The following is a 27,662-nucleotide window of genomic DNA, read 5'->3' on the forward strand; positions in this document are numbered from 1 at the left end:
TATTTTAAGACAATGGAAAACAGAAAATGCAGGACAGTGATTCAGGCAAGAAGGGGAACAAAGGAGGTGAGCCCTAAAATCACCACAGCTGTCCCCCTGAAGACCCTTTTTAAAATGCAGCAGGGAGGGGATACTCATGCAGTGCCTCAGTCTCTCTGAGTCGGGAAGGCAGAGACGGATGTTCAAGAAAGATGAGATAACCAGAACTTGCATATGATTCCTTTTGTGTGATTTTAGGGGAAAGGCAAAAACCAAAGGGACAGATAACAGATCAGTGGTTAAATGGGGGTGAGGAGAAGGGGATGCCTTCTACCTAGGGGTACAATGAATGGTGGCCAGGAGGTACCAGGTACCACCTCACAGGAGCCCAGTCTGCACCTCTCTTCCCAAGCCCACATTGAGCCGTGCCATGTTAGCATCTTGGAATCAGCCAGGTGGGAGTACCTACACCAAGGAAATCAGCAGACACTCCCATCAGGGCTTGGTTGTGTTGTTTGTTTTTGAGAGCTGGTTTACCAGAACACCACTGGGCAAAAGGGGTTTTGGGGGGGATAATTAGACTGTTCTATGTGTTTTTTATTGAGGTATAGTTGATTTACAATGTTGTGTTAGTTTCAGGTGTACAGCAAAGTGATTCAGTTATACATACATGTATATCTTTTTGTCTTTTGGATTCTTCTTCTTTATAGGTTATTACAAAATATTGAGTACAGTTCCCCGTGCTACACAGCAGGTCCTTGTTGGTTTTCTATTTTATATATAGTAGTGTGTATATGTTAATCCCAAACTCCTAATTTATCCCTTCCCACCCTCCTTTCCCCTTTGGTAACCATAAGTTTGTTTTCTACATCTGTGGGTCTATTTCTGTTTTGTAAAAAAGATAATTTGTATCTCTCTCTCTTTTTTTTTTTAGATTCCACTTATAAGCAATATCATATGATACTTGTCTTTGTCTGACTTACTTCACTTAGTATGATAATCTCTTGGTCCTTCCATGTTGCTGCAAATGGCATTATTTCATTCTTTCTTATGGCTGAGTAATATTCCATTGTATATATGTACCACATCTTCTTGATCCATTCGTCTGTCGATGGACATTTAGATTAATTTCATGTCTTGCCTATTGTAAATAGTGCTGCAATGAACATTGGGGTGCATGTATCTTTTTGAATTATAGTTTTCTCTCGATATATGTCCAGGAGTGGGATTGCAGGATCATGTGGTAACTCTATTTTTAGTTTTTTAAGAAACCTCCATACTGTTCTCCATAGTGGCTGTACCAATTTACATTTCCACCAACAGTGTAGGAGGTGAACTGTTCTATATTTTGATTAAGGTCATGATTACATGTTCGTGTGCATTTGTCAAAATTCATAGATCTGTACACTCAAAAGTGTATATTTTATTAACTAAAAATATATATATATAAAACTTGAAATATTTAGAAGTTAACATAAATTTATATGAAAATGCAAAGGACCTACAGTATGTTTTTATTTTTATATTTTAAAAATGTAAAATATTTTTTCAAATGACCAAAGCTGACAGACTCCTGTAGCTGATTTCAAGGAATATAGTAAATTTATAGCAATGGTTCACAACTGAAAACTATTTTCCCCCCAGGGGACATCTGGCAATGTCTGGAGACATTTTCGGTTGTCATAACTCAGGGGAAGGGGTGCTACTAGCACCCAGTGAGTAGAGGCCAGGGATGCTGTTAAACATCCTACAATGCACAGAATAGCCCTCACAGCAAAGAATCATCTGGCTCAAGATGTCAGTAGTGCCAAGATTGAGAAACTCTGATCACAGTAATCAAGGCAGTGTGGTATGGATCAACAAAACAGAACAGAGCGTCCAGGATGTATGGACCCACACATCTATGACTGAGCTTTGACAAAGGTGCTGGAGTATTTCAATGGGGGAAAGGAAAATCTTTTCAACAAGTAGTGTTGGCATAATGGATAGCCGAATGGAAAAATAAATCTTGATCCCCACCTCAAATCATGTCAGTTAACTCAAAAGAATCATAGTTCAAAATATAAAAGCTAAAGCTATAGAGCTTCCAGAAGAAAACAGAAATAAATCTTCACAATCTTGGGATAGGCAAAGATTTCTTAGGATTCCAAAAGCACAAATGAAAAAAAAATAGATTTCATCAAATTTAAAAACTGCTGTTCCCTAGAAAGGCATTGTTAAGAAAATGAAAAGGCGAGACACAGCTTGGTAGAAAATATTCACGATACATATTTCTGACAAAAGACTTGTATCCAGCATATATAAAAGCTCTTACAACATAACAATAAGACAGACAACCTTACAGAAAAGATATTTTGGGGCTTCCCTGGTGGCACAGTGGTTGGGAGTCCGCCTGCCGATGCAGGGAACACGGGTTCGTGCCCTGGTCCGGGAGGATCCCGCGTGCCGCGGAGCGGCTGGGCCCGTGAGCCATGGCCGCTGAGCCTGCGCGTCCGGAGCCTGTGCTCCGCAATGGGAGAGGCCACAGCAGTGAGAGGCCCGCATACCGCAAAAAAAAAAAAAAAAAAAAAAAGATATTTTGAAAAGGAGTTTCCTTTTCTAGCGTGATAATGTAAGGTCACTATCGTTCATTCTTCCCGTTGATTATGACTAAAGATTCTGAACAAGATACAAAAACCAACTACCTGAGAACTCTAGAAAGTAGATGAAACAGGTTGTGGAGGAGAGTCAAAACTTGGACAAGTGATCCATGCAGGGGTAGTTTTACTAGGTTCCTTCTTTTTCTCTCTGTGTCTCTGTGTCTGTCTGTCTCTCTGCTTTGCCTAGAGGGCAAACTCCATGAGCACAGTAGCAAAAGCAACAGTGGAAGGAGGGGGACCCTGGAAGGACAGAGAGTGTGGGGGAAATCCAGGAGGAGAGAGAGAGCCAGAAAAGAGGTCCCTTAATTCTTCAAACCTGCATACAAGTGTTGACCTAACCCCTGAGATACACATGAGTGGGACAGACCCAAACCAGCACAGCCAAGCTTTGAGAACCAAAGTCAGGTTTAAACCGTGTGCATAAAAACTTTTTAAAATGAGTTGTATGATTTCAGGGACACATATTTTTAGCCTAATCACTAAATAATGTAAGTTCAGGACAGACCCAAGCCACCACTACAACACAACACAGCAAAGGCTTAGAAAAGTGAACTCAGATTTGAACCACGGCGTACAGAAGGTAAGACAGAACTTGCAGCTTGAACCTAACAGAGTTGACTGCCTTCTAAAACAAAAAAATCAACTGTCTCCACAGGATGCTCTACAGGACCCAAATCTACACAACGTAATAGTCACCATGTCCAGGACATTTCAAAATTACCCAGCATACAAAGAACCAGAAAAATGTGGCCAGTTCTCAAGGGAAAAGACAAGAGATGCCAGCTTCAAGGTAACCCATGTGTTGGAATTATCAAAGGCTTCAAAGAAGCTTTTATAACCATGCTCCATCAGGTTAAAAAAAAATTCAGAATGAATAAAAGGGTAGAAGTTCTCAGCAGAGAAATAAAAACTATAAAAAAAGAACCAGATGGAATTATTAGAACTGAAAAATACAAAATCTGAAATTAAAAAGTTCACTGGATGATTTCAACAGCAGACTGGTGATGACCAGAGGAAAAACCTGTAAACTTGAAGAAATCGATAGAAATTACACAATCCGAGGATCAGAGAAAAAAGAAAATTAGAAAAAAAATGAGCAGAGCCCCAGGGATCTGGGGGAAAATATATATTTTAAAAGTAACATATGTGTCATTGGAGTCCCAGAGGGAGAGGAGAAGTAAACTGGGAAAAAAATACTTGAAGAATATTTGGCCTAAAGCTTCCCAAATATGGTGAAAGACATAAATTGACATATTCAAGAGGCTCTACCAACTCCCAAAAGGGTAAGGATATGAAAAATAATCTCTAGTGACAACAGGTCATAGTTGCCTGGGGATGGACCTGGAGGGAAGGAGAGATTACAGAAGTGCCAGAGGAAATTTGGGGGGGTTGATAAAAATATTTGTTAACCTGACTGTGGTAATGGCTTCTCAGGTGTGGACGTAAGTGAAGACTTATCAAATTGTACACTTTGAATAGATGCAGTTTATAGTACTTTAATGATAATAAAGTTGTTAAAATTGGCAAAACATTTGGACGCTTGCAAATGAAGATACATAAATTGACAACATGCACGTGAAAAGATGCTAAGTGTCGTTAGTAATTAATGCAAATTAAAACCATAATAACATACCACTATATACCCACTAGAATGGCAAAAATTTTAAAGTGATGGCAAGAATGTGAAGCAACTAGAATGTTCATACATTGCTTTTGAGAATGTAAAAATGGTACAACCATTTTGGAAATAGTGTGGCAGTGTCTTATTTAGTTAAACATGCACTTACCACGTGATCAAGCTACGCGCATCCAAGGTATTTACCTAAGAGAAATGAAGACTATGCCCACATAAAGTCCTGTACCTATTCAGAGCATCTTTATAATGGAAATGACGGAAACGCCTCTACACAGATGACTGGATAAACGCCATACGATGGTGTACTGCTCATTGATAAAAAGGAGTGAACAGTGCCACAACAGGGATGAATCTTCAAATGTGGAATAAAAAGCTTCACACAAAAGAATACGTATTGTGCGATTCCAAAATGAATCAGTAGCATCAAAAAGCAAATCAGTGGTTGCTTGGGGTTGGGAAGCAGAGAGAGGATTACCTGAAGTACTTCTGTATATTAATTCTGGGGTTGTTACATTAGTGTATAGATTGATTGGTATTGGTGAACCATATACTTTTTAGTGTATGTAAATTAGACCTTGATAAAGTTGATGTTTTAAAAGATGACTGTATAACATGAATTGAAATTATGATAAAACTAAAGCGATCAAAACAATATGGTATTGGTACAAAGAGAGACAAAGAGAGGGACAGAGCAATAAATTCGAGAAACTGACTTGTGTTTGAAATAGTTAAGAACTTAGAATGTGGGTTTACTTTGGTATTTCAAATCAGGTTGGGGGAGAAACAAATTATTCATAAATGATGTTGAGTCAACTGACTAACCATTCAAAGGATAAAATAAAATTAGAGCCTTATCTATTACCACTTACAAAAAATCACTTCCACATGGATTCGAGAGTTAAGTCTATTAAAAGAGAAAAGTGGGCTTAAATGGCCCAGCAGCCCATGGGTCCCAGGGCAGAGAGATGAGGGAGACCTGCCTGGGCCCCCGGGGGGTCTGCTGGGTCACGCTTTGCCTGGAATCCTGCACTGCGGAAGCCTGAGGTCCTGGAGACGTCCAGACCTTGTGGCTTCCCCATGGTGGGCTGGGGCTCTCCTGTCTTGAGCCCTCAGGCTAAAGTGTAACTCTGAAGTCCTCTTCTCCAGGCTGTCCTAGTGCTGAGGCTCAACTCTCCAATCTGTAAAATGGCCTAACAGTGATGCACTTTCTGACTTGAAAGTCTGTGGTGAGGACTGCATGTGGGAATCACCCAGAGGGTGGGACACTTGGGAGGTGACCTGGGAGAGAAGCCGGGGCTGCTGGCTCCACGGGAGAAAGCAGGCATTTGGCATAATCAGTCCTTCCACAGCCGTCTCACGTCGTGCTCACTGGTGACCAGGGAAGGACAACACAGGAGGGGCTGCTGGGATGGAGAGCAGAGATCCAGGTCTCGGCTGCATCCCCGGGGGGACTGGGGCCCCCAGGTAAGGAGACGTCCAGACGCCCTGGGCGGCAGTCCTTGGGACTCCTCCTCACCTCCTGCCAGAGGCCCTGGGGGACTCCACGAGTCTCGGGGCACAAGTCCCTGAGCAAGCTCACTGGCCCCATCGTGGAGAACTGATCTGATTACAGAAGATGTCCGCCTTCCCTTTGTCCCCCTGAGTCTCTGGGGGAGAGCTGGATTAAGCTGAACTAGGAGGCAGGTGATGATCCCAGCTGTTGGGCGCTTGGGCAGGAGTCTCCATGGTAACAGAGCCATCTGGCTTTCTTGCCTGGCACCAGGCCTTGTGACTTCACGATGGAATCTTCTCTGACAGGCAGAGGGGGATTTGCTAGGGGGAAGGAGAGGTCAGGAGGAAGGCACCTGCTGAGGAGGCTCTGTCTTTTCAGCCCGACTCTGAAGATGAGACTTGATCTTGTCATGACTTGGGGCTACTGCTGACTCTGGAACGGCCTCTGGAGGCGGTGTCCCAGGGACAGCGCAAGCAGCATTGTGCGCGTGCCATTTTGCCGAGCCCCTCTGGGGACCTGGAGGCACACCTGGCCTCCTTCAATCCAGGCCTGGATGGTGAAGTGGAGCCAGGACCCAGGCAGGAAAGGCTGCGGTTCAGGAGATCTGCTGGCCCCCGGCAGGGAGGTCCACGCTGGGCCAGCACTACCACATGGCAGGAAGGGTAAGGCCTAGGTGAGCCCAGCCCACAGAGGGGGCTGCCGTCATGGCGATGGGCCTCTCCCCACAAGCTGCTCGCCAGGTGGGGCTGGGAGAGTGCTGCCAGTCTCCATCCTTATGCCAGATCCCTTCATCCACGCAACCAGCCATCCAGCCAACCTGCGTGAACTAGTGTCCTAGGGCTGCCGAAGCAAGTCACCACAAACTGGGTGGCTTCACACAACGCAGATTTATTCTCTCACAGTTCTGAGGTCTAGGAGCGAAAATCAAGGTGTGGGCAGGGTTCCTTCTTCGGGGCTCAGAGGGAGAATCTGCTCCTTGCCTCTCTCCTGGCTTCTGATGGTTGCTGGCGATCCTTGGCATTTCTTGGCTTGTGGCAGCATCTCTTCAGTCTCTGCCTCCATTGTCATGTGACATTCTCCCTGTGTCTGTATCCAAATTTCCCTCATCTTATAAGGACACCAGTCATTGGATTAAGGGTCCACTCTAATCCAGGATGACCTCATCTTAACTGGGTTCCATCTGCAAAGAGCCTATTTCCAAATAAGGTCTCATTCACAGGTACCAGGGGTTAGGACCTCATTTCTTGTGGGGGACACGGTTCAACCCACGATGCCGTGTAAGTCACAGTGAGAAGACCACAGGCTTCAGAGCAGGGCAGACTCGGGCTCAAACCCCGGCACTGCTACTAGTCTGTCCTGTCTCTTTGGCACAACAAAGCTGGAAAGGCAAGTCTTTCCTCACAGGCCTCTTTAGGGTTCCTGGAGAGAGAGGACTGCCCAGCGCAGTGCCCATGGGGTGTCTGGGGAGTGGTAGAAACTCAGCAAAGGTGGCGTGAGCGAGACACGTGGAACTCAGAAGAGGGCCTGGTACCCACTCTCCAGGAAGTTGCAGTCAGCAGGACAGCAGGCATTTAGCAAGGGTTAAGACTTACGATGGGGACCGTGGGCTCAAGCTGCACACAGGAGTGTGTGCCACCACATGGCCTTTGGTGAGGGAGGGGCACTCAGGCCCAGAGTCCCCATCAAGGATCAAGAAGGCCTCGGCCAGACCACAGCAGGACCCTCCTATTGGGAGGGTCCTCCAATAGGGGCCCAGAGGCCACACATATACCCCATGGACCCCACCATGTACTCGTGGCCCTGACAGGCAAAGGTGGAGCATGGGCTGGCTTTTCACTGACAGGTGCTCTGGGTCCCTATGTTCCCTCAGGGCCTGGGAAGTAATTCCTCGTTCTCCACCCCACCCTCCCCACAAGAAATGGCTTCTCCCTGCTGTCGACATTGAGTCTGGCAAAGACTTTGCTCCTGGCCAAGCCCAGTTCAGTACTCTTTCTTTCTTCCTCTTTCCTTCCCTCCAACCTTCCTTTCATTTCTTCCAATATTTGGTATCTACTGTGTGCCAGGGCTCTTCTAGGCTCCAGGGATATGGAAGACAGATGGGCCTTGCCTTGGTGGACTTTATAAATTGTAGGATGAAAGGCATTAATCAAGTAATCATGCAGACGAATGTTTCACAGCAGAGGAATTGGTGCCTTGAATGAGAGGAATCAGGATGGTGGGAGTCAATGGTAGAGTGATGCAAGCAGACCAGGGGGGTACAGGAAGAGACCTTAAGCCAAGAGCTGGAGAAGTTGTCAACTAGGAAGAAGGAGAGGGGAGAGATTCCAAGCAGGAGCATTAGCAAGTGCAAAGGCCCTGTGGCAAGAGGATGCTTGGCAAGTAAGAAGCACCTAGAGAAGGTCTATGTGGCTGGACTGGACAGAGTGAAGGGCATATGAGATGCACTGAGAGTCAGCAGACTAGACTGATCATTTGTTGGAAAAGCATAGGCTGAGTGCCTACAATGAGCCAGGAACACCAGACAAAGACCACCGCACACACGGAGCAGGCAGACCAATGACTAAGAAAAATGCTTCAGTGCAGAAGTGAAGGGCGAAGTGATCCGGAGTCACGTGGGGGAGGCAGGGGCTGGGAAGGCTCCTCTGAGCTGAGAGTCTAAGAGAGTCTTTAGAGCACAGGCTCTAAAGCAGTACCTGCTTGGTGTTACTGACGAAGGGCAAGAAGGATGGTGTGTCCCGCGGGGACCTTGCAGGTGAGGCTTGTGGGTAAGCCGACCCTGGATGGGAGCCACCCTGGGTTGTAACGAGGACAGCCGCATTTGGAAAACCCCTCTGGCCTCCAATGTAGGCAGGAGCTGGGGTGAGAGCTGGGGAGGCTGGGGGAGTTGGGTGCAGTGACAGATGGAACTCCCTTCTCTTCCCAGACGTCCCAGAAGAGCTGCGAGGCTGAGCCCAGAGTCTTGCCCTCTCAGAGCCTCCTGCAGGAGGACGACCCAGAGTCCCCATCCCGGCAACTGCAGGCCACCGGTTCAAGGGGCAGTGAGCCCCACAGCAACCTTGACCTCTCCCATGGGCCCCTGGTGACCTTGGAGTACCTGCCCTTCTTCCGCACCTACGGGCAGCTCCTGGCTGAGGAGGAGCTGTCCCCGCGGCCTGAGGTTTGCAGGGACCAAGGAGGAGACCAGAGTATCAGAGGGGAGGACTCAGAACTGCCCAGTGGCTTCTTCCCTCACTACCGCTCCAAGGAGGAGAGTTTTCCCAGCCTGGCGCTTCCTGGCAGGTGGTGTTCAGGCTCCCGTGACCCACCCACCAGGAGGGAGCTGCAGGCTTGCTGCTGCTGCAGGACGACAGTCAGCGGCAGGTGTTCTGTGAGTTGGGGAGGCCACAGAGGATGCAGCACTGCGGGCCCTGGCAGACCTCTGTCCCAGGGCCACACACCCCAGGAGGCTTGACCAGGCCCCCGGGGTCGGTTGGGGCTCCTGGAGCAGCGTGTTGTTAGATAAGGGCACAGAGCCTGGAGGCAGGCTGCCTCAATCCCAGCTCGGCCACTTGCTCCGAGAATGTGTTTTAAGCCTCATGACCCTCAGTTTCCTTATAAAAGACAGAAAGTAATAGTAGCCACTATTTGTTTAGTCCTTAGGCTCCCAGATAAATGATTCGTGTGTGTCATTTCATTTTTCCTAGTAATAGTCCTATGAGGTAGATCTTGTTATTATTCCCGTTTTATGGAATGAGCCTTGGAGAAGTTAAGCGACTTGGCCAAAGACACTGCTAGCAAGAGCAATCCTGGGATTTGACCCAAAGCCCATGCCCTCCAGAGTTCCTAAAGCCACTCTAGCCCCACAAAGCCGGCAACTTGCCCTGTGACTGCAGGATGGAGGAGGTGGGATGCGTGGGTTCTAATCCCAGCTGGGAGCCCTGGGAGGGCTGAGTGACATCACATCGCTGAGTGCTTCCCTTCTGTAGAAGGTACGGCCCTGGCTTCTTCCCCTACGCTACTGTGGAGTGGAGGCACAGGCCAATCCTGGGAGCCTGGCTGACCATCTTGTCTCCTGCTGACCCAGGCTGGCCCGGCAGGCCCAGACCTCATCTCTGGGCTCTCTCACTCACCGACTCGCTGCCCCACCCTGCTGGTCTCAATAGGGCACTCCCGTGACAGCGGCTTGGATGCGCCTGTCTCCAGCGACGTTGCTTTCGGGGGCCAGGCCCTGTGTGCTCCAGGATTCGTGCCTTACTACAGAAGCCCTGAGGAGTGTCTGCGCACGAGCCCTGGGCCTCCCGCCTGTCCGCTTTGGGGCCAGGAGTCCCCAGGGAAGCTGCCCGGGCCTGGTGCGGCCTCACTGCGCCGGAGCAGGCGCTGGGGCCGGCAGGGGCCACCGAAGAACGGCCCCCGGCCCCTGATGATTAGCTCACAGGCGGTGAAATGGCTGGCGGTGAGGTTCCCAGAGCTCAGTTCGCCCTGGACCTGGAGCTGGCCTGGGACTGCAGCCTTCAGGCCTTCACTTTCCCTCCCGGCGGGAGGACCCCAAGCCCCGGCAGGCTCCCCTGTTGGGCTGGAAAGAAGACCCTGCACCCTGCTAGCCAGTGGCTCTACCCTGGGGTGTGACTCAGCAGAGGGGAGAGCTCAGCCTGTACCCTATGTTCAGCCCCACCCCCAGGAAGTGACCCTCCCACCCCGGCTGCTTCCACTCATCTATCCTAGCTGGGAAACCTGCCCAGTGGAGAGCAGCTGCCCCAAAAGTGCCTCCACTAAGCAGAAGGGGCAGGGCTGGCTGGACACCTGGGAGGCGCAGAGACCAGAGACGAGTTTGTAAATAAATCATTTGACTACAAGGGTTGGCGTTGGTGCACTAATTTGATGCTGTGAAGTAATACCTGTGGCTTCCGTGTATTGAGCATTTACTATGGACTAGGCACCTCACAGAGACCATCTCCATAATCCTTAGGGGCATACACTTGTGTCATCGCCATTCTACAGTTGAAAAAACAGGCTCAGAGAGGTTAAGTAACATGCCCGAGCTCGCACAGCTCACCAACAGAGGAGCTGGGATTCACACCCAGGTCTGTCTGACCGGGGGTGGGGTGGGGGGGGGGCTGAGTGCTTGAGCACTTCCCCACATGCCCCTCCTCCGTGAGTCTTTACACAGCAAGGACAGAGCCAGCTGCTGCCTGCCAGGCTCCCTTGGACCCACCCCCAGCTCTCCTTTCCTCACTGCCCCTCTGCCTTTCCTTCCCCAGCTTCCTCCTCTTTGGAGCAGCAGGCAGGACACAGCGACACAGCACATATCTGCTGAGGCCCTGCCTTCTTGGACTCTGTGGATGTGCTGTCTGGTGCCCCAACTCCAGGTTCCCTCCACGCACCACAGCAGAGGGCCCTGAGGCTGAAGCACATAGGATGAGGACACATGGGTGTGTCCGCCCACCCCACCCACTCCTGGGACTGAGCACACGGACGTCAGCTTCTGTTTGACACTGTCCTTGAGTGCCCAGTCATACACGTCATGTCCCACCTTCACAGCCAGTCTGTCCCGCGGCGCTGATTCCATGACCCACACGCCCCTGATGGCTGATTCCTGTTCCTGCACCAGGGGAATGCCTGCACCTCCTCCCCACTCTTCCTGAGGATGAGGAAGTTGAGGAGGAGGGGAAATAAACCAGTCGGTCACACTTCAGGTACGTGGAAGAATTTCTTCTAAAAAAATCCACTTTTTGATATTTCCTGTGAATTCCCTTTGGGCTGGGGGACTTGGGGTTGGGAGTATGATGGACGAAATCTAGGTGCCCTTGCTGGAAGACTCCTTGGCTTTGCTCTTGGAGTGGGGGAATTGGCCTGGTCCCTTGTGCGTTCCTCAGGGCCGAGTCTGGGCTGGGTCTGTGCTGGCTGGCATCCTTGAGCCCTCAGCGCCCTCAAACAGTTGGGAGGTGTCTGGGTGTGAGTTAGAAACCAGGGCGGGGTGCCACTCTTTCTTTGTGTTCTCCGAGCTGGGTCCCAGGTACGGCTCCCTCGGTCCGTGTGTGGGGCTTGTAGAGAGCACAGGTAGGGCTGGGAGCCCTGCAGCCAAGTGCCAGGGCTGAAGAGACCCTGGAGCTTTTCAAGACTGAGAGCTCTCTTGAGGGAGTGGTTTGCAGGAAGGATCTGGGGCAGAGAGATCCTGGGTAAGCGGATGGGCTTCTCTGCAAGAGCAATTTGCTTCTTATCCATCCAGCTGGCACTGGCCAGGAGCTGCTCTGTGCCGATGCAGACATGAGCACCCATGAGGACGCAGAGGCCGGAACAATGGTGAGTTAACTTTCGTTGAGTGTTTACTGTGCACCAACCACAGTGCTGAGCACTGTACATGATTTAACACACTGATTTTGACTTTGGTTAGGTACAGTTAGCAACCCCATTTTACAGAGGAGGATGTCCAGGCTCAGGGAGATTAAATGGCCAACCAAAGAATACAGAGATGGAAAGCTTTAGAGCTAGGATCTAAACACTATCTAGCTCTGGAGTCCATGCTCTTAACTATTATGCTTGTATTAGATGTCTATTTCCTTGTAATAAATTATCTCAAAACTTGGGGGCTTAACATAACAATAAACACAATTTCTCACAGCATTAAGGTTCAGGAATCTGGGAGCAGCTTGGCTGGGTGATTGTGGCTTGAGGTCGCTCGGGAAGCTGCAGTTAAGGTGTTGGACAGGGCTGCAGTCATCTGAAGGCTTGACTGGGCCTGGAGGATCTGCTTCCTCCCTCACATGGCTGGCAAACTGGTGCCGGTTCCTGGCAGGAGGCCTCAGCTCCTCACCTCGTGGGCCCCTCCACAAGGCTGCTTGAGCAGCCACGCAACATGGTAACTGGCTTCCCCAGAGCAAGTGATCCCAGAGACCAAGACAGAAGCTGTAATGCCTATTAACAACTGAGCCTCAGAAGTCACATATTTTTACCTCTGCCATAGTCTGTTGGCCACACAGGTGAGCTCTAATTCAGTATAGAAAGAGACCTCACAAGGGCATGAATGGTAAGAAGCACTGGGGACCATCCTGGAAGATGGGCTACCATATGCTCTAATATAAGGCATAGTGCCAAATGCTGGGGATTCGTGGGGAGAGAGGGCTCATTCACCAAAGCAGTCCCTGGAGTTGGGGTGCGGCATCAGAGGGAAGTGGCATTAACACTGTACTTGGGAGGGATGTGCTAAGATAACACATAACCCAGCATTATGCCTAGTTCATGGGAGATACTCAAGCATTCATTGTTGGATGAATGGATGAGGCATCAATAAGGGCAGAAAAGGGGACACATTCTGGTTTTATGGGGCCTAAACTTAGGGGAGGAGTGGAGGAAGGGGGATGGAAGCCTCCTTGGTCATTCTGAGGCACCTTCGGAGGCTGCATGCAAGAGGAAAAAGGTGGAGCTCCTCAGGAGAAGGTGGAGAGGGGGCTGGAAGAAGTGACAGGCAGGGGCAGAGCCGGAGCTCGGCTGCTTTGCTGGGAGACCCGGCTGCAGCAGAACCATGTAAGGCATGAGGCAGTGAGCAATTTCCCTTCTGCACGCCCCTCCCCAAGTGGTTTGGTACCTCATTTAAGGCTGGTTCCCCTCAGCCTTCTCCCTGGCTACAGATTTGTCACTTAGGAAATCTCTACTTTGGAGAAAATTGAATCCACATGGTTTTGAGATTTTGTTCTTTTAAGTTTTTTCTTTGTACTTGCATCAAAAATGAGATGTCCTTGGAGTCCTTTAAGTCACCCCTCTCTTAAAAACAGGAAGTTCCTCCTTGCCATGTTCACACTGACCCTGGAGCAGACAGCAGTGGTTTTGGGTGGGTTCCAAGCTGAGAGTTTTGTCACCCCGTCTCTTTCTTTGAGGTGTGGGGTCTTAAGTCTGGCCTTTCTTTTAATAGATGGAGAAACTGAGGTCGGGAAGGAAGAGTGCATCCAGAGACGCACAGCAAGTGGGGAGACCTGTGCCATCTCTGCGGACGGAACACGTTGCTGGTTCTCGTGCCCACGCCCCACCCCCACCCAGAGGCTGACGAGTGTGTGCTGTGCGTGTGCTGGGTGAGGGGAGCGAAGGGACACCACAGCCCTTCTGAGAGGCTGGACCAGCACAGGCCTCAGCCTCCCCAGGCAAGCCCGCCAGGTTCCCACAGAAAGCAAGGCTGGTGTGCAAGGAGCCCAGGCCCACCTCAGGGTGGGCCAGGGAGGTGTGTCCAGGTGAGATGCAGCTAGCCCCCAGATGGGTCCTCCGTCCACTCACAGGGGCAGCAGGAGGACTGCGGACCGCCGATAGACAGCAGATGCCACCGCCCACAGAGTCACCTGGCCAGCCAGGGCCCTGGAGCTCAGACTCCAAGCCTTCAGCCTCCTCTCCCACAGCAGGCGAGCTCTTTGGCTCCCGTGCTCTCTCCTGCCTGGGGTCACTCAGCTCTGCCCTCTACCTGTGATGTGATGGATGCCCTCTCTACTGCCTCCGCAGGCCAAAATCCAGATCGTCTTTTTAGGACCAGCTCCTTCCTGAGACTTCAGAGTCTGGCTCCTTTTCTTTTCATCTCAGGCATGAGATGAGGTTTCCTGGTCTTCCTCAGAGTTCTGCCCCTGAAGTTTGAGCCGGCTGGTGGAGGAGACTCGCCGCACAGTGGCAGAGATGGGGCCGCCATTCCCAACACAGACTCCTCTCTCACCAACCGAGTCACCAGCTCTCTGCACCCCAGGCAGTTCAGCACACAGCACTGCTCAGCAGGGGCCGCTGGATGTGACCTCAAGAGCTGCAGTGGAGTCCCCCCGCCATCGCCCACCCCACACCCCTCTTCTCCTGAGGAAATCCCTCAATCCCAGATTTCCTGGTCCCCGACTTGCGCGGCCTCCGCTTGTCCTCAGCACAAGCCCGCTTATGCCCATCAGCTGAGAAGGAAAGGGCAGGCTTGCCTTGTTCTCAGATGTGCACAGAGCCATCTCAGCCCACAGGACCCTGGCAGGGAGGCAAGGACTGAGGGCAGCCCGGGGCGCTCCCCTTGATTCCTGAGACATCTGCTCCAGCAAACCTAAGAATGTGAGCGTAGTTGGCAAAGGTTAATACCATCTCCCTGATGGTGGAGAAGCTGAGTCAGAGAAGTTAGGACATTTATGCACAGGGGCCAGGGCAGGGAGGGGGCAGGGCTTTGGGGAAAGTCACCTCCACTTTCTGAGGCTTGACCAGGAGGCAGCACCTCGGTTATGAGCTGGGTCCTGGAGTCAAACAAAAGGTGTGAAGCCTTAATCCTCCACTCACGGAGGTTTTGTGTGGGTTTGGAGAAATTGCTTAACTAATCTGAACTTCATTCTTCTCACCTGCAAAGTAGGGAATTGCCTCACAGAATTTGATGAGCTAGTGTAGGAGGAACATATAGCACTGGCCCAGCTTGGAGCCCTGAGGTGGAAAAGAACCTGGTAAATCTGAGGCCTGGATGAGTCAAGGCAGGTGAAGAGATGGAGGTGTCACCTCTTCTTACTGGGGGCTCTCCCTCCAAGTACAGAGTCAGCTCCCAGGAAGCCTCAGATGGGTCCACATCAAGCCCCTCAGAGGTCCGCTCTGGCACCCTCAGACTCCTCCTGAGCCTCCCGTGTCAGTGCATCTTCCGTTGCCCAAGTGTATACTGGCTCTGACTCTGCCAGCCCAGTGCCAGGGAAACTGGGCCAGGAACCTCTCCCCCTGCTGCAGCCAAGCCTGTCCTTTCCTCCTGGGAGTTCCAAGTGCTGTGCAGCAGCGCCCTCTGCTGACAGATCTTAAGAAGACACCCACAGCCGGCATCTCCATGGCCCAGAACTTTAGACTTCTCTGGACACTGAGGAGGCCCGTCTCTACTCTACAAAAAGCAGAGGGGAAATTGAGCCCTGGACTTGCCCAAGGTGCCCAGTGAGCAGCAGCACCAGAAGCAGAGCCCAGGCAGCCCAGCCTCCCAGCCTCCCAGCAGCTGTTTTGCCCCCTCATTTCACAGCCACTCGCCTCTGTTACTTGACTTGGAGCATCAAATTGAAGGGGCACTGGACCAAATACAGAACATGCTCTGAACAGACTCTCTCAAAGAACTGTCAGTAAAAGAACGAATCCTGCGCCAAATGAGAAACTCCAGTGGCACCTTCAAAATCACTCATCAGAGTCAGGGAAGGGACCCCAGAGCTCCCATTGTCTGAGGTCGGCACAGGAGTGGTGCAGCAGGTACAAACAAGCAAAGAAGAAAGACAAAGCATTCATTCATTCATTCATTCGCACTCAATCATTAGTCATTACCGTTCACCTGCTCTGCAGCAGGGGCTTAGAATGCAGCGACAGTGGACAAGGCGGACAGCTCCTACCCTCCTGGGCCTCCCAGGCATTGCACAAAGACTGGCCAACACGGCGAGGGCTGGAAGGAGAAGCAGGGAGCCTCGAGAGGGGCAATGGGAGAGCCCTCTCTGCAGGGGCTGTTTCAGCTTAGTCCTGAGGGAGGTAGAGCTGGCCTTGAGGATGGCAAGAGGAGGGAGCTGCAAGCAGAGGGAGCGATTAGTGCAAAGGCCCTGAGCTGGAAAAGCATCTGGAACTTTTGAGGGCCTGCAAGGAGCCGGGCTTCTGTGACACGCCAAGAAAGACCCTGGTCTCTTCTGCTCTGCCTTGTATCAAGACTCCCTCTTTGACTGCCAGCAGTCAGCAGGCCCTTCAGACTTGGTCTCCATGGCCTTCCTTTTTAAGGCCCGCTGAGCAGTGATGTCCACCAGGCCTCTGCCAGGCTCTGCAGGTCCAGAGGAGAATAAGGCAGTGCCCTCTTCTCGGCGTGTCCACAGTCCTGACGGGAAGGCAGACTATAATCCATAGAGCGTGACGGCAGTGCTATGCATATGCCTGGAATGTTCTGGAAATACAGTTGAAAGATAGCAGATCCAGCATGGAGTGGGCCGTCAGTGCTTCAAGGAAGGGCTATCAGGAGAAGCTGAGCTGAGTTTCAAAGGAGTAAGGTGTGAGGGTTAGCTAGAGAAGAAGTGGGGAAAAGGGCGTTCCCAGCAAGGGAACATGTGGGCGGGCACACATGTGAAAAGCGTGTGGGGCGTGCAGCACATACTTCTCAGCTGGGGCTTTGGCCTGAGGGGAGGGCTGGGGTGGTAGGAGGTGAGAAGTGGAAAGGCAGCCGGACCCAGGCCCACAGACCCTCACATGCCAAGCTAAGGAAGTGGAACTAGACTCAAGGCCGTGGGGAGTCATTGGAGGTCTGTCAGCCGGAGAGCAGGAACAGATTCAAGGTCTCAGAAGCTCACTGTGGCAGCTGCTGGAGCGACAGAGGATTGGGGCAGAGGGACCCAGGGGCTTCTGTCCACCATGATCCAGACAGGCAGAGGCACAGGGCTGGGCTGAGCCACATTGGGAGACGTCAGAGAGGGATGGATGTCGGGGCCAGGGAGGAGATGGACCCTGGACTTCACAGCTGACGGAATGAGGCCTTGGGGGAGAGCGCAGAATTGAGGGTGATGCCCAGCGTCTGGTTTGGGTGGCCAGCTGGGTGGGGCACTGGAGGGATAGAGAGTTAGTTAAACAAAGAGTCCATAAAAGGATGTGCTGAGTTAGAGATGACATGGGGCCATCTACTCTTCAAGTAGAGGAGTTGAGGAGAGGAGAGACAGGTAGGAGATGAGGTGTCGAGGTTGTGATCTGAGAGGTGATGGGTATGGCTGGGAGAGGGTCCAGGTGAGGGCCCTGAGAGTCCCCAAACAGAACGAGGGGCAGGAAGTGAGTACTGCGGACAGAGAGAAGGAGGGAGAGCGCAGTAGTCAGGGAGAAAGGCCGCCCCACCGGGTGAGGGCAAGCTTCCAGAAGACAGAGGAGAGCAGGGAGCAGGGCTGGGTCTCTGCCACGGGGTATCAGGTGGGAGCACCTGGCCCAGGTGTAGCAGGTGGGGGACCTGGGCTTGGCCAAGGAGGTGGAGCCATGGGGCTGGAGAGACTCAGGGTGCAGCCAGGAGGCTGCAGGCTGGGAGCCGGGGGCGGGGGGGAGTGGGGGGCCTTCCCTGACTGCTGACTGACACTTGACTCCCCTCAGTGCTCTCACAGCCACCCCCATGTAGCATCTCAGGCAAATGGTCCCCTCTCTGCCAGAGCCCTTCCCAAGAGCAGAGACTGACACAGACTAGGTGCTTGGGAAACTGTTTACCTGAAAGGGCAAATGAGGAATGGGAAATGCACCACTCGTTATCAGACTGTCAGCACCGCCCACCTGCCGATCCCCACTGTGGTGGAAGATGCTCTGGGGGTTATCTTTGGGGAAGGAGCTGAAGAAGAAAGGAAATTGGGTTTCTTTCTGACCCTAGCAACCGAGGGAGTTGATCTCTCTGTGCCTCAGTTGCTTTACCTGCTCTCTCCCAAGGGCGGAATACAAGTGTGCATGGCAGCACTACAAATGCTGCTCCAAAGCAGGGAAGCCAGGAACAAGTAGCAGCTCAGAGCCCTCCCCAGAGACAGCGTTCTGCTGGGTCTAGGATTCTCTGGCCAGGCCGTTGGCTGCCACGAGACCAGACCTGGGCCCTCCCCCTACCTCCCTTGTAGGTGTGCCTGCTGGGCAGATCTGTGGCCCACATTTGGGAATGGAGCGCAGAGGTGCCTTCTGGAAAGGAGCCCACACCCTCCGCTCTGCTGCAGCTCATTAGCAGTTCAAGCAGCCGCTTTCTGGGCCCGGGAGGCTGTCCCAGGGCTCCGGAGCCTCTGCCTGCCAACTCAAGGCTTTCTTACTTGGTGCCAACACAGGACTGAGGGGACGACAATCCGCCTGGCACCCTCTAGGTGGTCCTCCAAAAGAGCAGGCAGGCCTTGGTGAACTGGCAGGCTCTCCACCTGTGGACTGGCTTCAAGGTGAGTTCACACAGTGACCACTCTTTGGAGACCTTTCGTTTCTCATAACTGTCCTGGCACACGTCCCAAGCATGGCAGGGCAGAGCATGGTGAGGGGGGAGAGGTGCTACTGGTAGCCCCACTCCTCTCAGCCCTTTTCAGGTCAAGCCTCAGTGGCAAACTTTGTCTTGCTTTGGAAGAAGGAGCCCTGGGCAGCTTCCACACCATGATGGTCTTGATGATGTGACATAAATGTGCCAGTGGGAGAGGCCCAGCAGAGGCCCCTTCCTTCAGACATTAACCCTCACCATTTTTTGCAATCCCAGGTGCTACGACTGGGTCCCTGCTGGAAACTAGCAGGACACTGAGGTACACCAGTCCTCCTCCTTCTTGGAGGGAGGCCAGGGAGCTCTCACTGGACCAAAAGCACCTCCACGTAGCCAGGTCACATTTCCCAGCAAGCATGGGCCTCCAGCTGGGACCTGGCTGGGTGCAGGGCTGCCTACAGAGAGGAAGTCTGAGAGAGATGTGACCACCCCCTCTGCCTTCCTTCCGGGCTGGCTCAGGCTGAGCCTGGGCCTGGAGGGAGCTGGGCCCCTGCAGAGTCAGACCCTGGCCTTCCAGGTCTTGCTTGCTCTGGGGCCAGGGCCTAGGATGTGGCTGGAATGTCAATAAGCATCACTGCCTGGGGGTGAGACAGGGAAGAGAGAGCCCGTGGCTGATGGGGGTCAGCACAGGCTCAGGGAGACATGGGCACACCGTGAAGCACCATTTCAGGACAAGGGGCGGGATAGGAAAGTGGAGGGTGGGGTGAGAAGTGTGTGGAGAGAGGTCCAGAGCAAGGCTGTCTCTAGAATTTCTCCAGCAGCTCACAGCTGGGGGGCATGAGACCCCCTGACTGGTTAGGCTTTCATGAAACCTCCCTGAGTCTCCTACGAGCCGCCTCGTCTCTATTTTACAGGTGTACACAGTTAGGGTTCTACCAGAGAAACAGAAGCAGAGGGAGATTCTATGTTACATAATTGTAGGGTCCGGCTGGGCAAGTGTGACATCTGGAGGGCAGGCTGGCCGGCTGGAAATGCTCATCCCACAGGTGGCATTTCTTTCTCAGGGAAACGTCCATTTTGCTCTAAAGGCTTTCGGCTGACTGGACGAAGCTGACCCAGATTATCAAGGATGAGCTCCCAGACTTAAAATCAGTTGGTCGTCACCTCCACAGAATCCCTTCCCGGCAACACCTGGATGAGCGTTTGATCAAATCACTGGGTAGTGTCACGCAGCCAAGTTGACACATAAAAGTGACCATCGCAGGGATGACCCCCAGTGCCTGCTCACAGCTGCTGTGAGGGGGAGTGAGGAAGTAAGACTTTGCACAAGACTGTGGCTTGAAAACATCCTCAGGGCAAGGCAGCTCTGGCTCCCTGTGCTTGTCTGGGGCGTGCGGGGAGTGCGTTTGCAGGCTGGTCAGAAGTGTTTGAGCCGAGGAGGCTGAGCTGGGTTTGGGTCTGCTTGTCCGCAGGGGGTGGGGACTGGCTCAGAGAGCCCTGGAGGCTTTGTGGGTGGGGCATCAGCGGCTTCGGGGAGCTTCAAGGCAGGCACTTCCAGGGGCACAGTGAGCTGCCTGGCCACCCAGACCTCACGCCCAGGCAGCTCTCAGAGGAAATTTCCAGGCTAGCCCCATCCCTCCTGAAAGCCTGGCCAGGGGCAGGCTGAGAGTTTTCAGGGCTCTGGAAATTCCCACCTGGCCCGGGGTGCTCTCAGCAGGGGGCTGTGTGCCCTCAGCCGGGGGTGCTGCAGGACCTTCAAGTCTGGGTGGGGTCTCCCCTGGGCTCTCCACCGTGGCAGCCGGATCTCCTAGGAAAAAGCTCAAATCTGTCCTCACACAGCTAAACCTATAACTCAGGTGCGACAACTTTCGTCTCCTAATCTGGACCAGTTTTCTAAATGATTAAAATCTATGTGTCATACAATCATTTCCCTAGGAATGAGGATAATAATAACACCCATCTCACAGGGCTGCTGTGAGGGGTAAGCCCAGGTACAGTGAAGGGGGCCCGATGTCAGTGCCCAGGAAATGTTGAACATTATTAAGAGCGAGTACTTACTTAGCGCTGATTTGGAGCCTGCCCCTGGGCTAGGTGCTTTCCACACATTATTTCAGTAATTCAGGAATAGATAGGGTTTTGAAACCTGGGGGCTAGAGAAAGGTGTGGAGTACAGGCGAGAGAAGAGCCCCTGACCACTAAAGTTGTTATGGAAGATTGTGTGTCCTTTGTATTTTATAGAGAAACTGTCCATGGCTTTCAATCAGCTCAAAGAATTGAGAACTTCTGGTTTAGTTGATAGTTGGACATTCAATTATAATTATTTCAGCTCTGTTTTCGCTAAAAAGAGGATGTGTCCACCCAGCTAAATAATCCTATCACAGAGAGACCTTGGTGTTTGTAATCAAATACGTCTGGACCTCGGATAAAGCCTTCCTCTGTACCTCTTGTCATGAACTTTGAGAAATGTCCCTAAATCATTTCCAGTGTCTCGGAGGAGATGTGAAGAACTACCATAACTACCGGTGGACACTCCCTCGCCCGGCCCGCGCGCTGCGCCTTTAAGGTCTACTGGGGGCGTGATGTCAGCTGCCCGCGGGCACTTGGAGCGCGAGCCCGGCGGCCCGCGCGCTTCGGCGATTCCGAGCCATTCCGAACCCGTTGTGGAGAAGGACCTGCCTGCCGGTAGCTCCGCGTCCCTGACTTCGCCCGTCCGGCGCGCTCGCCCGTGGGCCATGACCAGCAGACCCTGAACGGGCACCGAGCCGGCTCCGGGAACGCGAGGCTCCGCGGCCCCGGCCATGGGCAACTTCCAGCTGGAAGACTTTGTGGCGGGCTGGATCGGAGGTGAGCGCATCCCCGGATGGGAGGGACCCCCAGAGGTGAGTGCGCTGACGGGACAGCCCGGCCCGAGAGGAAAAGAGCGAGTCAGCCGGGAGTTGCGCAGGCGGAGTTTCCACGCCGTGCCGGGTCAGGGAGCTCCGCGCCCGGGCGCTGCCCACACGCGCCCTGGGTGCTCGCTGCCCGCCGCCCGGCTGGTCTTGCCGCTCCTCGCCTGCTGCCGCGACCCCGAGGGAGATTCATCCCGAGCCTGCGATTTGCCTCAGAGTTTGGGTCCGCGGAACTTGATCCTGTAATGATTAAACCAGTGGTCAAAGCGGACAGCCAATGGAACGTCCCGGCGCGTACACACCCTTCGGCGCCCTGGTGCGCACCTGAGTCTGGGGACTCTGGGCTCACAGGAACTCGTGTGTGAGGGTGGCGTTTGACCGCCGCCCGCCCCCGCGCGCGGGATGCGGAGCCCGGCCTGGCGGTCAGGCCGGCCCTTGTGGCGTCCGGCTGCGGGGAGCGGAGCGCAGAGCTGGGAGCCCAGCACCGGCTGCAGGTGTCCGCTGCCAGATAGGAGGAACCCTTCACGTTTTCAGCCACAGCCAACTGTCATGCCTCTCCTCGGGCACTGTTGGGTCCGCCGGTCCCTTCCTACCACTCCTGGAGACGCTCTCTGCTGAGCCTGGGGTTTGCTTGGGCAATAGTCGTATCCATTGCCTTGCTTCTCCATTCTTCTCTTTCCAATAGGTCTATCCCTCCTCTTTGCTCAGCTATTGGGGGGGGCGGGGCTGAGGGACTTTGCTTATTGTCAGATATAGCCTTTCTTTTGGTTCCATCTAAGAGGACCATCAGAAAAGAGCTGTTGGCGAATGCAGTCCCTCCCCAATGTAAAATCCTGAGACGCTCAGGTAGAGGCTATGGCTAGCGTGTTTGTGCCCCACTAAGTGTTCTAGGTATGGAGACCAGGAGATTTGTAGGAAAGAAAAAAAAAAACGAAAACAGCAACTAACCAGCTAGGATCCCGGGTGGTTCCCCTTCTGGTGGCACCCTCCCATCTCCTAGCAGGAGTCCATGTCTGTCCCCCACAGGTGACAGGTGGCTGCAGGGCCCCTGCTTCTCACCCTCCCAAGCAAAGGTGATTCCTCTCCCTGGGGGCAGTTCCGTTGCACAGGCTCCCTTGGGTAGGGCTGAGACCTGCCTCTCCTAACTTTGCCAGTCAGGGGACTGTGCCCAGGGACCTACCAGGCACATCCAGACCCTCTTCGGACAACCTTTCAGCTGTTCGGAGGGAGAGGCTTTCCTCGGCTGCCCTTTAAATAGTCAGACCAACTTCAGTAGGGCTTGCCAGGGGCTTGGTTTGAGAAATGTCCTGGAGGGTAAGACTGTCAGAGTAGCTCAAAATCTCTGATGACACAGAGACCCTCCCCAACTCACACAGCAAGTAGTGGGTTGTCCTTTATTCTGAGATTGCCCTTACTTTGTTGATGTCAACATGGTTTTGTATGTTTTTGTTTTCGCTTCCATGAAATGAACATGAATGTAGTAGCCGTGAATACTTCCTAAGTGTCAGGTGCTGTTTAAATGCTACATGGATACTTTTAAAGCAACTTTATTGAGGTTATTTTACATATCATAAAATCCACTCATTTCAAGTGTACAATTTCGGGATTTTTAGTAATTTCACCAAGTGGTGCAACCATTACCATAAACTAGTTTTAGAACATTTCATCCCCCAGTAAGATCCCTCATGCCCATTTACAATTAAACTCCATCCCCTCCCTCTGTCTCTGGGCAACCACTTTCAGGCTCTATAAATTAGTGTTTTCTGGACACTTTATATAAACGGAATCATACAATATGTGGTCTCATGTCTACGTATATTCCTTTATAGCTCTAATGAGGTAGCTGCTATCATCACATCCCCATTTGACAGATGAGGAAATGGATACTCAGAGAAATTCAATGACCCTCCCCAAACCATACATCTAGGATGAGCACGAGGATTCCAACCCAGACAGTCTGGTACCAGGGCCATTTTAAGCCCTGTACTCATCGATAGCTGCTTTCTCTCTCAGTGACCTGTCATGATAAACTTTCACCATTACATCCTTCACATTTTGGAAACCACTGACCTGATAATTCTGTTTCTTATCTTGTATCCCTGCTTTCAGATGGGTGGACTAATGAGTGTGCAGGGAGATAATGGCCCAAGGCTGGGTCTGGGGCTGCTGCCCTGGGCTGAGGGATACAGCCGGAGCCCGAGGACCAGAGCTCCTTCCTTCCCCTGAAGGGAGGGGTTCCTGTAGAGTGAATGGCCCGGCGTTCCGCTGCCCACCATCTTTCTGCCTCTGCCCCGTTCTGTGGGAAGGAGGGGTTGAGAGGGGCCTGGAGGTTCTAGACCAAGGGAACATTGGTTCTGGAATAGCTGGTCTCTCTGCCCTGTAGATATCTAATATTCCAGGACCCCTGATCTGCCCTACCTGGTGCAGTCGCTCCTGCTAGCAGACACTTCTTCCTCATCAGCAGACGGGGACTTGGTCTCAGAAGGATGTGGCTCCTGTTTCAATCTCACAATCATTGCCTCCTGCGGTATGGCCTCAGGGCGGTCTTGCTTGCCTCCAGGATCGTTCTGGCCTTGTGAATGTGTGTGTGGATGGGCATTTTTCATTGAAAAGATCCAGAGTATCCATCACCTTTTCAAAGAGGTCTTCTTAAAAAAAAAAAATCAATAGGGATGGCAGCCCCTTTTGAGCATCCTGTAAGTGCCAAGCTCTGCTGGTCCTTTACATTTTTTACTTCAGTTCCTTCTTAAAATGGAACCGTGGGGTAGGTGCTAATGTTATTCCCACTACACATGCTAAAAGGGAGGCGTAGAAAAGCTAAATAACCTGCAGGTACCTGAAAAGTTTCTGGGTTTTCTCTTCATACCCTCCCTCTTTTTTTTGAGGTGAAACTCACATAACATAAAATTAATCATTTGAAAGTATACAATTCAGTGACATTTAGTACATTCACGGTGTTGTGCAACCATCTATCTAGTTCCAAAACATTTTTCTCATGCCCAAGGAAGTTTCTGGACCCATTAAGCAGGTACCCCCATTTCCCCTCCTCCAAACCCTTGCGATCACTAATCTGCTCTCTGTCTCTATGGATTTACCTGTTCTGGATAATTCATATACATGGCATCATACAGGATGTGACCTTTTTTGTCTGGCCTCTTTCACTTTGCATAATGTTTTCCATGTTCATCCACACTGCAGCACGTATCAGTACTTCATTCCTATTTATGTCTAGTAATATTCCATTGTATGGATGCACCACATTTTATTTAGCCATTCATCCAGCAGTGGACATTGGGCTGTTTTTACCTTTTGGCTTTTTTGCATAGTGCTGCTATAAACATGTGTGAATATGTACTTGTTTGAGTGCCTGTTTTCAGTTCTTTTAGGTATATTTCTAACAGTGGAATCCCTGGGTTATAGGGTAATCCTATGTTTAACTTTGTAATAAGCCAAACTGTTTTCTACGGCAGCTGGACCATTTTACATTTCCACCAGCAATATATATGAGTTCCAATTTCTCTATATCATCATGAATACTTGTTATTTTCCTTTTCTTTTTTTTTTATTATAGCCATCCTAGTGGGTGTGAAGCAGAATCTCACTGTGCTTTTGACTTGCATTTCCCTAATGACCAATGATGTTGAGCATCTTTTCATCTACTTGGCTGTTTGTATATCTTCTTTGGAAAAATGTCTATTCAAGTCCTTTGCCCTTAAAAAAGTGTTTTTTTTCTTTTTAGTTGTTAGAGTTCTTTACATATTCTGTATATTTGACCCTTATCAAATGTTCGATTTGCAAATATTCCCCCCCCCTTCTGTAGGTTTCTTTACCTTCCTGAGAGTGTTCTTTTATACACAAACGTTTTTAATTGTTATGACATCCAATTTATCCAATTTTTCTTATGTTGCTTGTACTTTTGTTGTCATATGTAAGAATCTGTTGCAAATCTCCATTCGTGGAGATTTCCCCCTATATTTTAGCGTATGATTTCTATAGTTGCAGTGCTTCCATTCAGGTCTTTGGTTTCTTTTAACTTTTGTATATAGTATGAGGTAGAGGTCTGTTTATTCTTTTGCATGTGGGTACCCAGTTATCCCGGCACCTTTACCTCCCTTTTTTTAGGGTACTTGTTTCTTGAGGCAGGGCCCAGGTTTTACTCCATTTTCTTGCCTTCCTCCATGCGTGAGCCTGTGCCTAACACACTGGGTGGGGGTTGTCCCCTCTGGTGACTGGGCATTGACTGAATAAGTGAATGTAAGTGTCTGAGTCCTCTGTTCTGTCCTAAGAACCAGCCAGTACAAGCGAGGAGTCCAGGGACTGAGTAACCAGGACGTCCTCTTTGATCCACAGGTGCAGCGAGTGTCATCGTCGGCCACCCTCTGGACACAGTCAAGGTACGGTAGCCACGTTGCCATTACCTTTTGGAAAGGGGCCTGGAGTGAGTCTGACTCCGGGAATGTGCCTGCTGTTTCTGACCCCCAGAAAGCCACCAGCGCAGGGCAGGCTCTCTGTGCCAGTCCACGGGGGCGGAGCGCTAGGAGGCCCAGTTGGAATGCTCCCCCGTCCTTGCTGGGCAGTGATTTTGTTTTTGTGAAGCTCCATTTCTGCCTCCAGGCTCTCATGAGCTGCAGGGGAGGGATGGGGCACTGTGAGTGCTCTCCTGCAAGCCTCCATGGAGCGAAGGAACCAGAATCTGGGCCCATAATCTAAGGTTGGGCCATTGGAAAAGATACTCCAGGCACAGAGAACGGCACAGGCAAAGACAGTGAGGTGGGGACACCGCCCGGGGGGGCCATGCTTCGGAAGGGCCAACATGGCCACTTCTGCTGACGCATCAGGTTTCTGAAAGCAGCTACGGATCAGAATCCAGGACCAGTAGGTCGGCACTCAATCCTTGGAGGCCTTGACCTTCAGGTTAGGACTCTAGACTTAGGTTGGGACTGGGAAGCCGTTATAACTTGACGGAGCCAGCAAAGCCACCTGGCATTGGGGTCATCCACGCTTCTTGTTCTACACGTGTGGAAAACTGGCCCAGAAAGGGGAAGGGTGTCACCTCAGGTCATACAACAAATCGAAGCATTGAGGAGCGAGATGTTACAAAGGGACATTCTTTGGGTCCACCCCTACCCCTGCCACCTGTCCCCATGGTGACCAGCACTAACAGCTGAACCCTGAGAAAGTGGCCACAAATAGCGCCTCCTCACCCTGACTTCCACATTTGTATCTAACGCTGTGCCAGGATCGTGCACAACGAGGACCTGCCAGGCCCTTCTCCAGTGGTCACTGTGGTCCCCTTTCTCCCCATCTTCCTCCCTGCGTGGCCGTGGGCCCCTCCTCAGTCAGAGCCCAGGCCTGCTCTCTTCTTGATGGGGAGGTCATCCTATGTGTCTAAATAGTTAAAGGTACTTCCTGGCCCCTCACACAGGCCCAGCCTTTTGCTCATACATCAAATGCATCTTGGATGCTTTCTCTGTGCAGGCACTGTGGGGCTGGCAGGGCAGCAGTGGTGGACAAAGCCAGTCTAGTCCTTGCCCCAGCAGGCCTAACAGCCACATTTCTGACCCAGGCAACCAGTGTCTCTCCCTGGTAGAGCATCCTTCCCTCACCTGCAGCTTGGTTAGGGGAGGGTAGAGCTCGTTGGAACCCCCATCCTCATCCCCTGCCCCTGGCACAGGCAAGCCTGGCCACATGTCACCTGTAAAGACCAGGACTCTCCTTCTTTTCTCCACTCTGCCCCCTGAGCCTCTGCAGGGAACCTTTCCTGATACATAAAACCTTGTCTCTGTTCAGCCTGAGAACCTCTCTGCTGAGGGTCTCAGCCTAAAGATGCTGGCTTACATGGCTGGCCTTTGGGTCCAGCCCAGGGCTGTGGCCTGGGGCCCTTGTTTCTCTCCAGAACATCCTCCTTCATTCTGGCTGGCATTTTCTCTAGAGTTCCTGTTCACTGAGAAAGGTCTGGGCAAGAGCCTCAGAGTCAGAATAACCTGGAGTCCAGCTCCAGCCTCCCACATACTCTCCTGTGCCTAGGGCACAGCACTTAACCTCCCCAAGCCTCGGTTTCCTTGTCTGTAAAATGGGCAAAGAGCACCTCCCCGGTGGGGCTGTCATGAGGATTGTCAAGTGCAGTGAGGATAGAGCAGTGAGCGATCCCCTCCTGTCCTGAAGAATA

General features: G+C 51.8%; 2 protein-coding genes across 2 annotated transcripts in view; both read left to right on the forward strand.

The window, feature by feature from the left end:
* The first annotated feature begins 7,016 nt into the window (after positions 1–7,016).
* LOC115803306 (uncharacterized) lies at positions 7,017–10,559 on the forward strand. Its single transcript, XM_089908573.1, has 3 exons — positions 7,017–7,023; positions 8,641–9,113; positions 9,810–10,559. Exons 1-3 carry the CDS (start codon positions 7,017–7,019, stop codon positions 10,557–10,559), a joined length of 1,230 nt encoding a protein of 409 aa, XP_089764699.1.
* Positions 10,560–21,358: 10,799 nt separating this feature from the next.
* Positions 21,359–27,662, forward strand: part of SLC25A48 (solute carrier family 25 member 48) — a 45,321-nt gene continuing 39,017 nt past the window's right edge. Inside the window, exons 1-2 of the mRNA XM_089909338.1 lie at positions 21,359–21,449; positions 25,844–25,887. Of these exons, the coding sequence (XP_089765464.1) occupies positions 21,404–21,449; positions 25,844–25,887 (90 nt within the window). The 5' untranslated portion in view covers positions 21,359–21,403. The remainder of the gene's footprint in view (positions 21,450–25,843; positions 25,888–27,662) is intronic.

The sequence above is a fragment of the Delphinapterus leucas genome, chromosome 3 (genome assembly GCF_059928025.1).
Source record: "Delphinapterus leucas isolate spDelLeu-1000000601 "Yukka" chromosome 3, BTC_Dleu_Yukka2, whole genome shotgun sequence".
Lineage (NCBI taxonomy): Eukaryota > Metazoa > Chordata > Mammalia > Artiodactyla > Monodontidae > Delphinapterus > Delphinapterus leucas.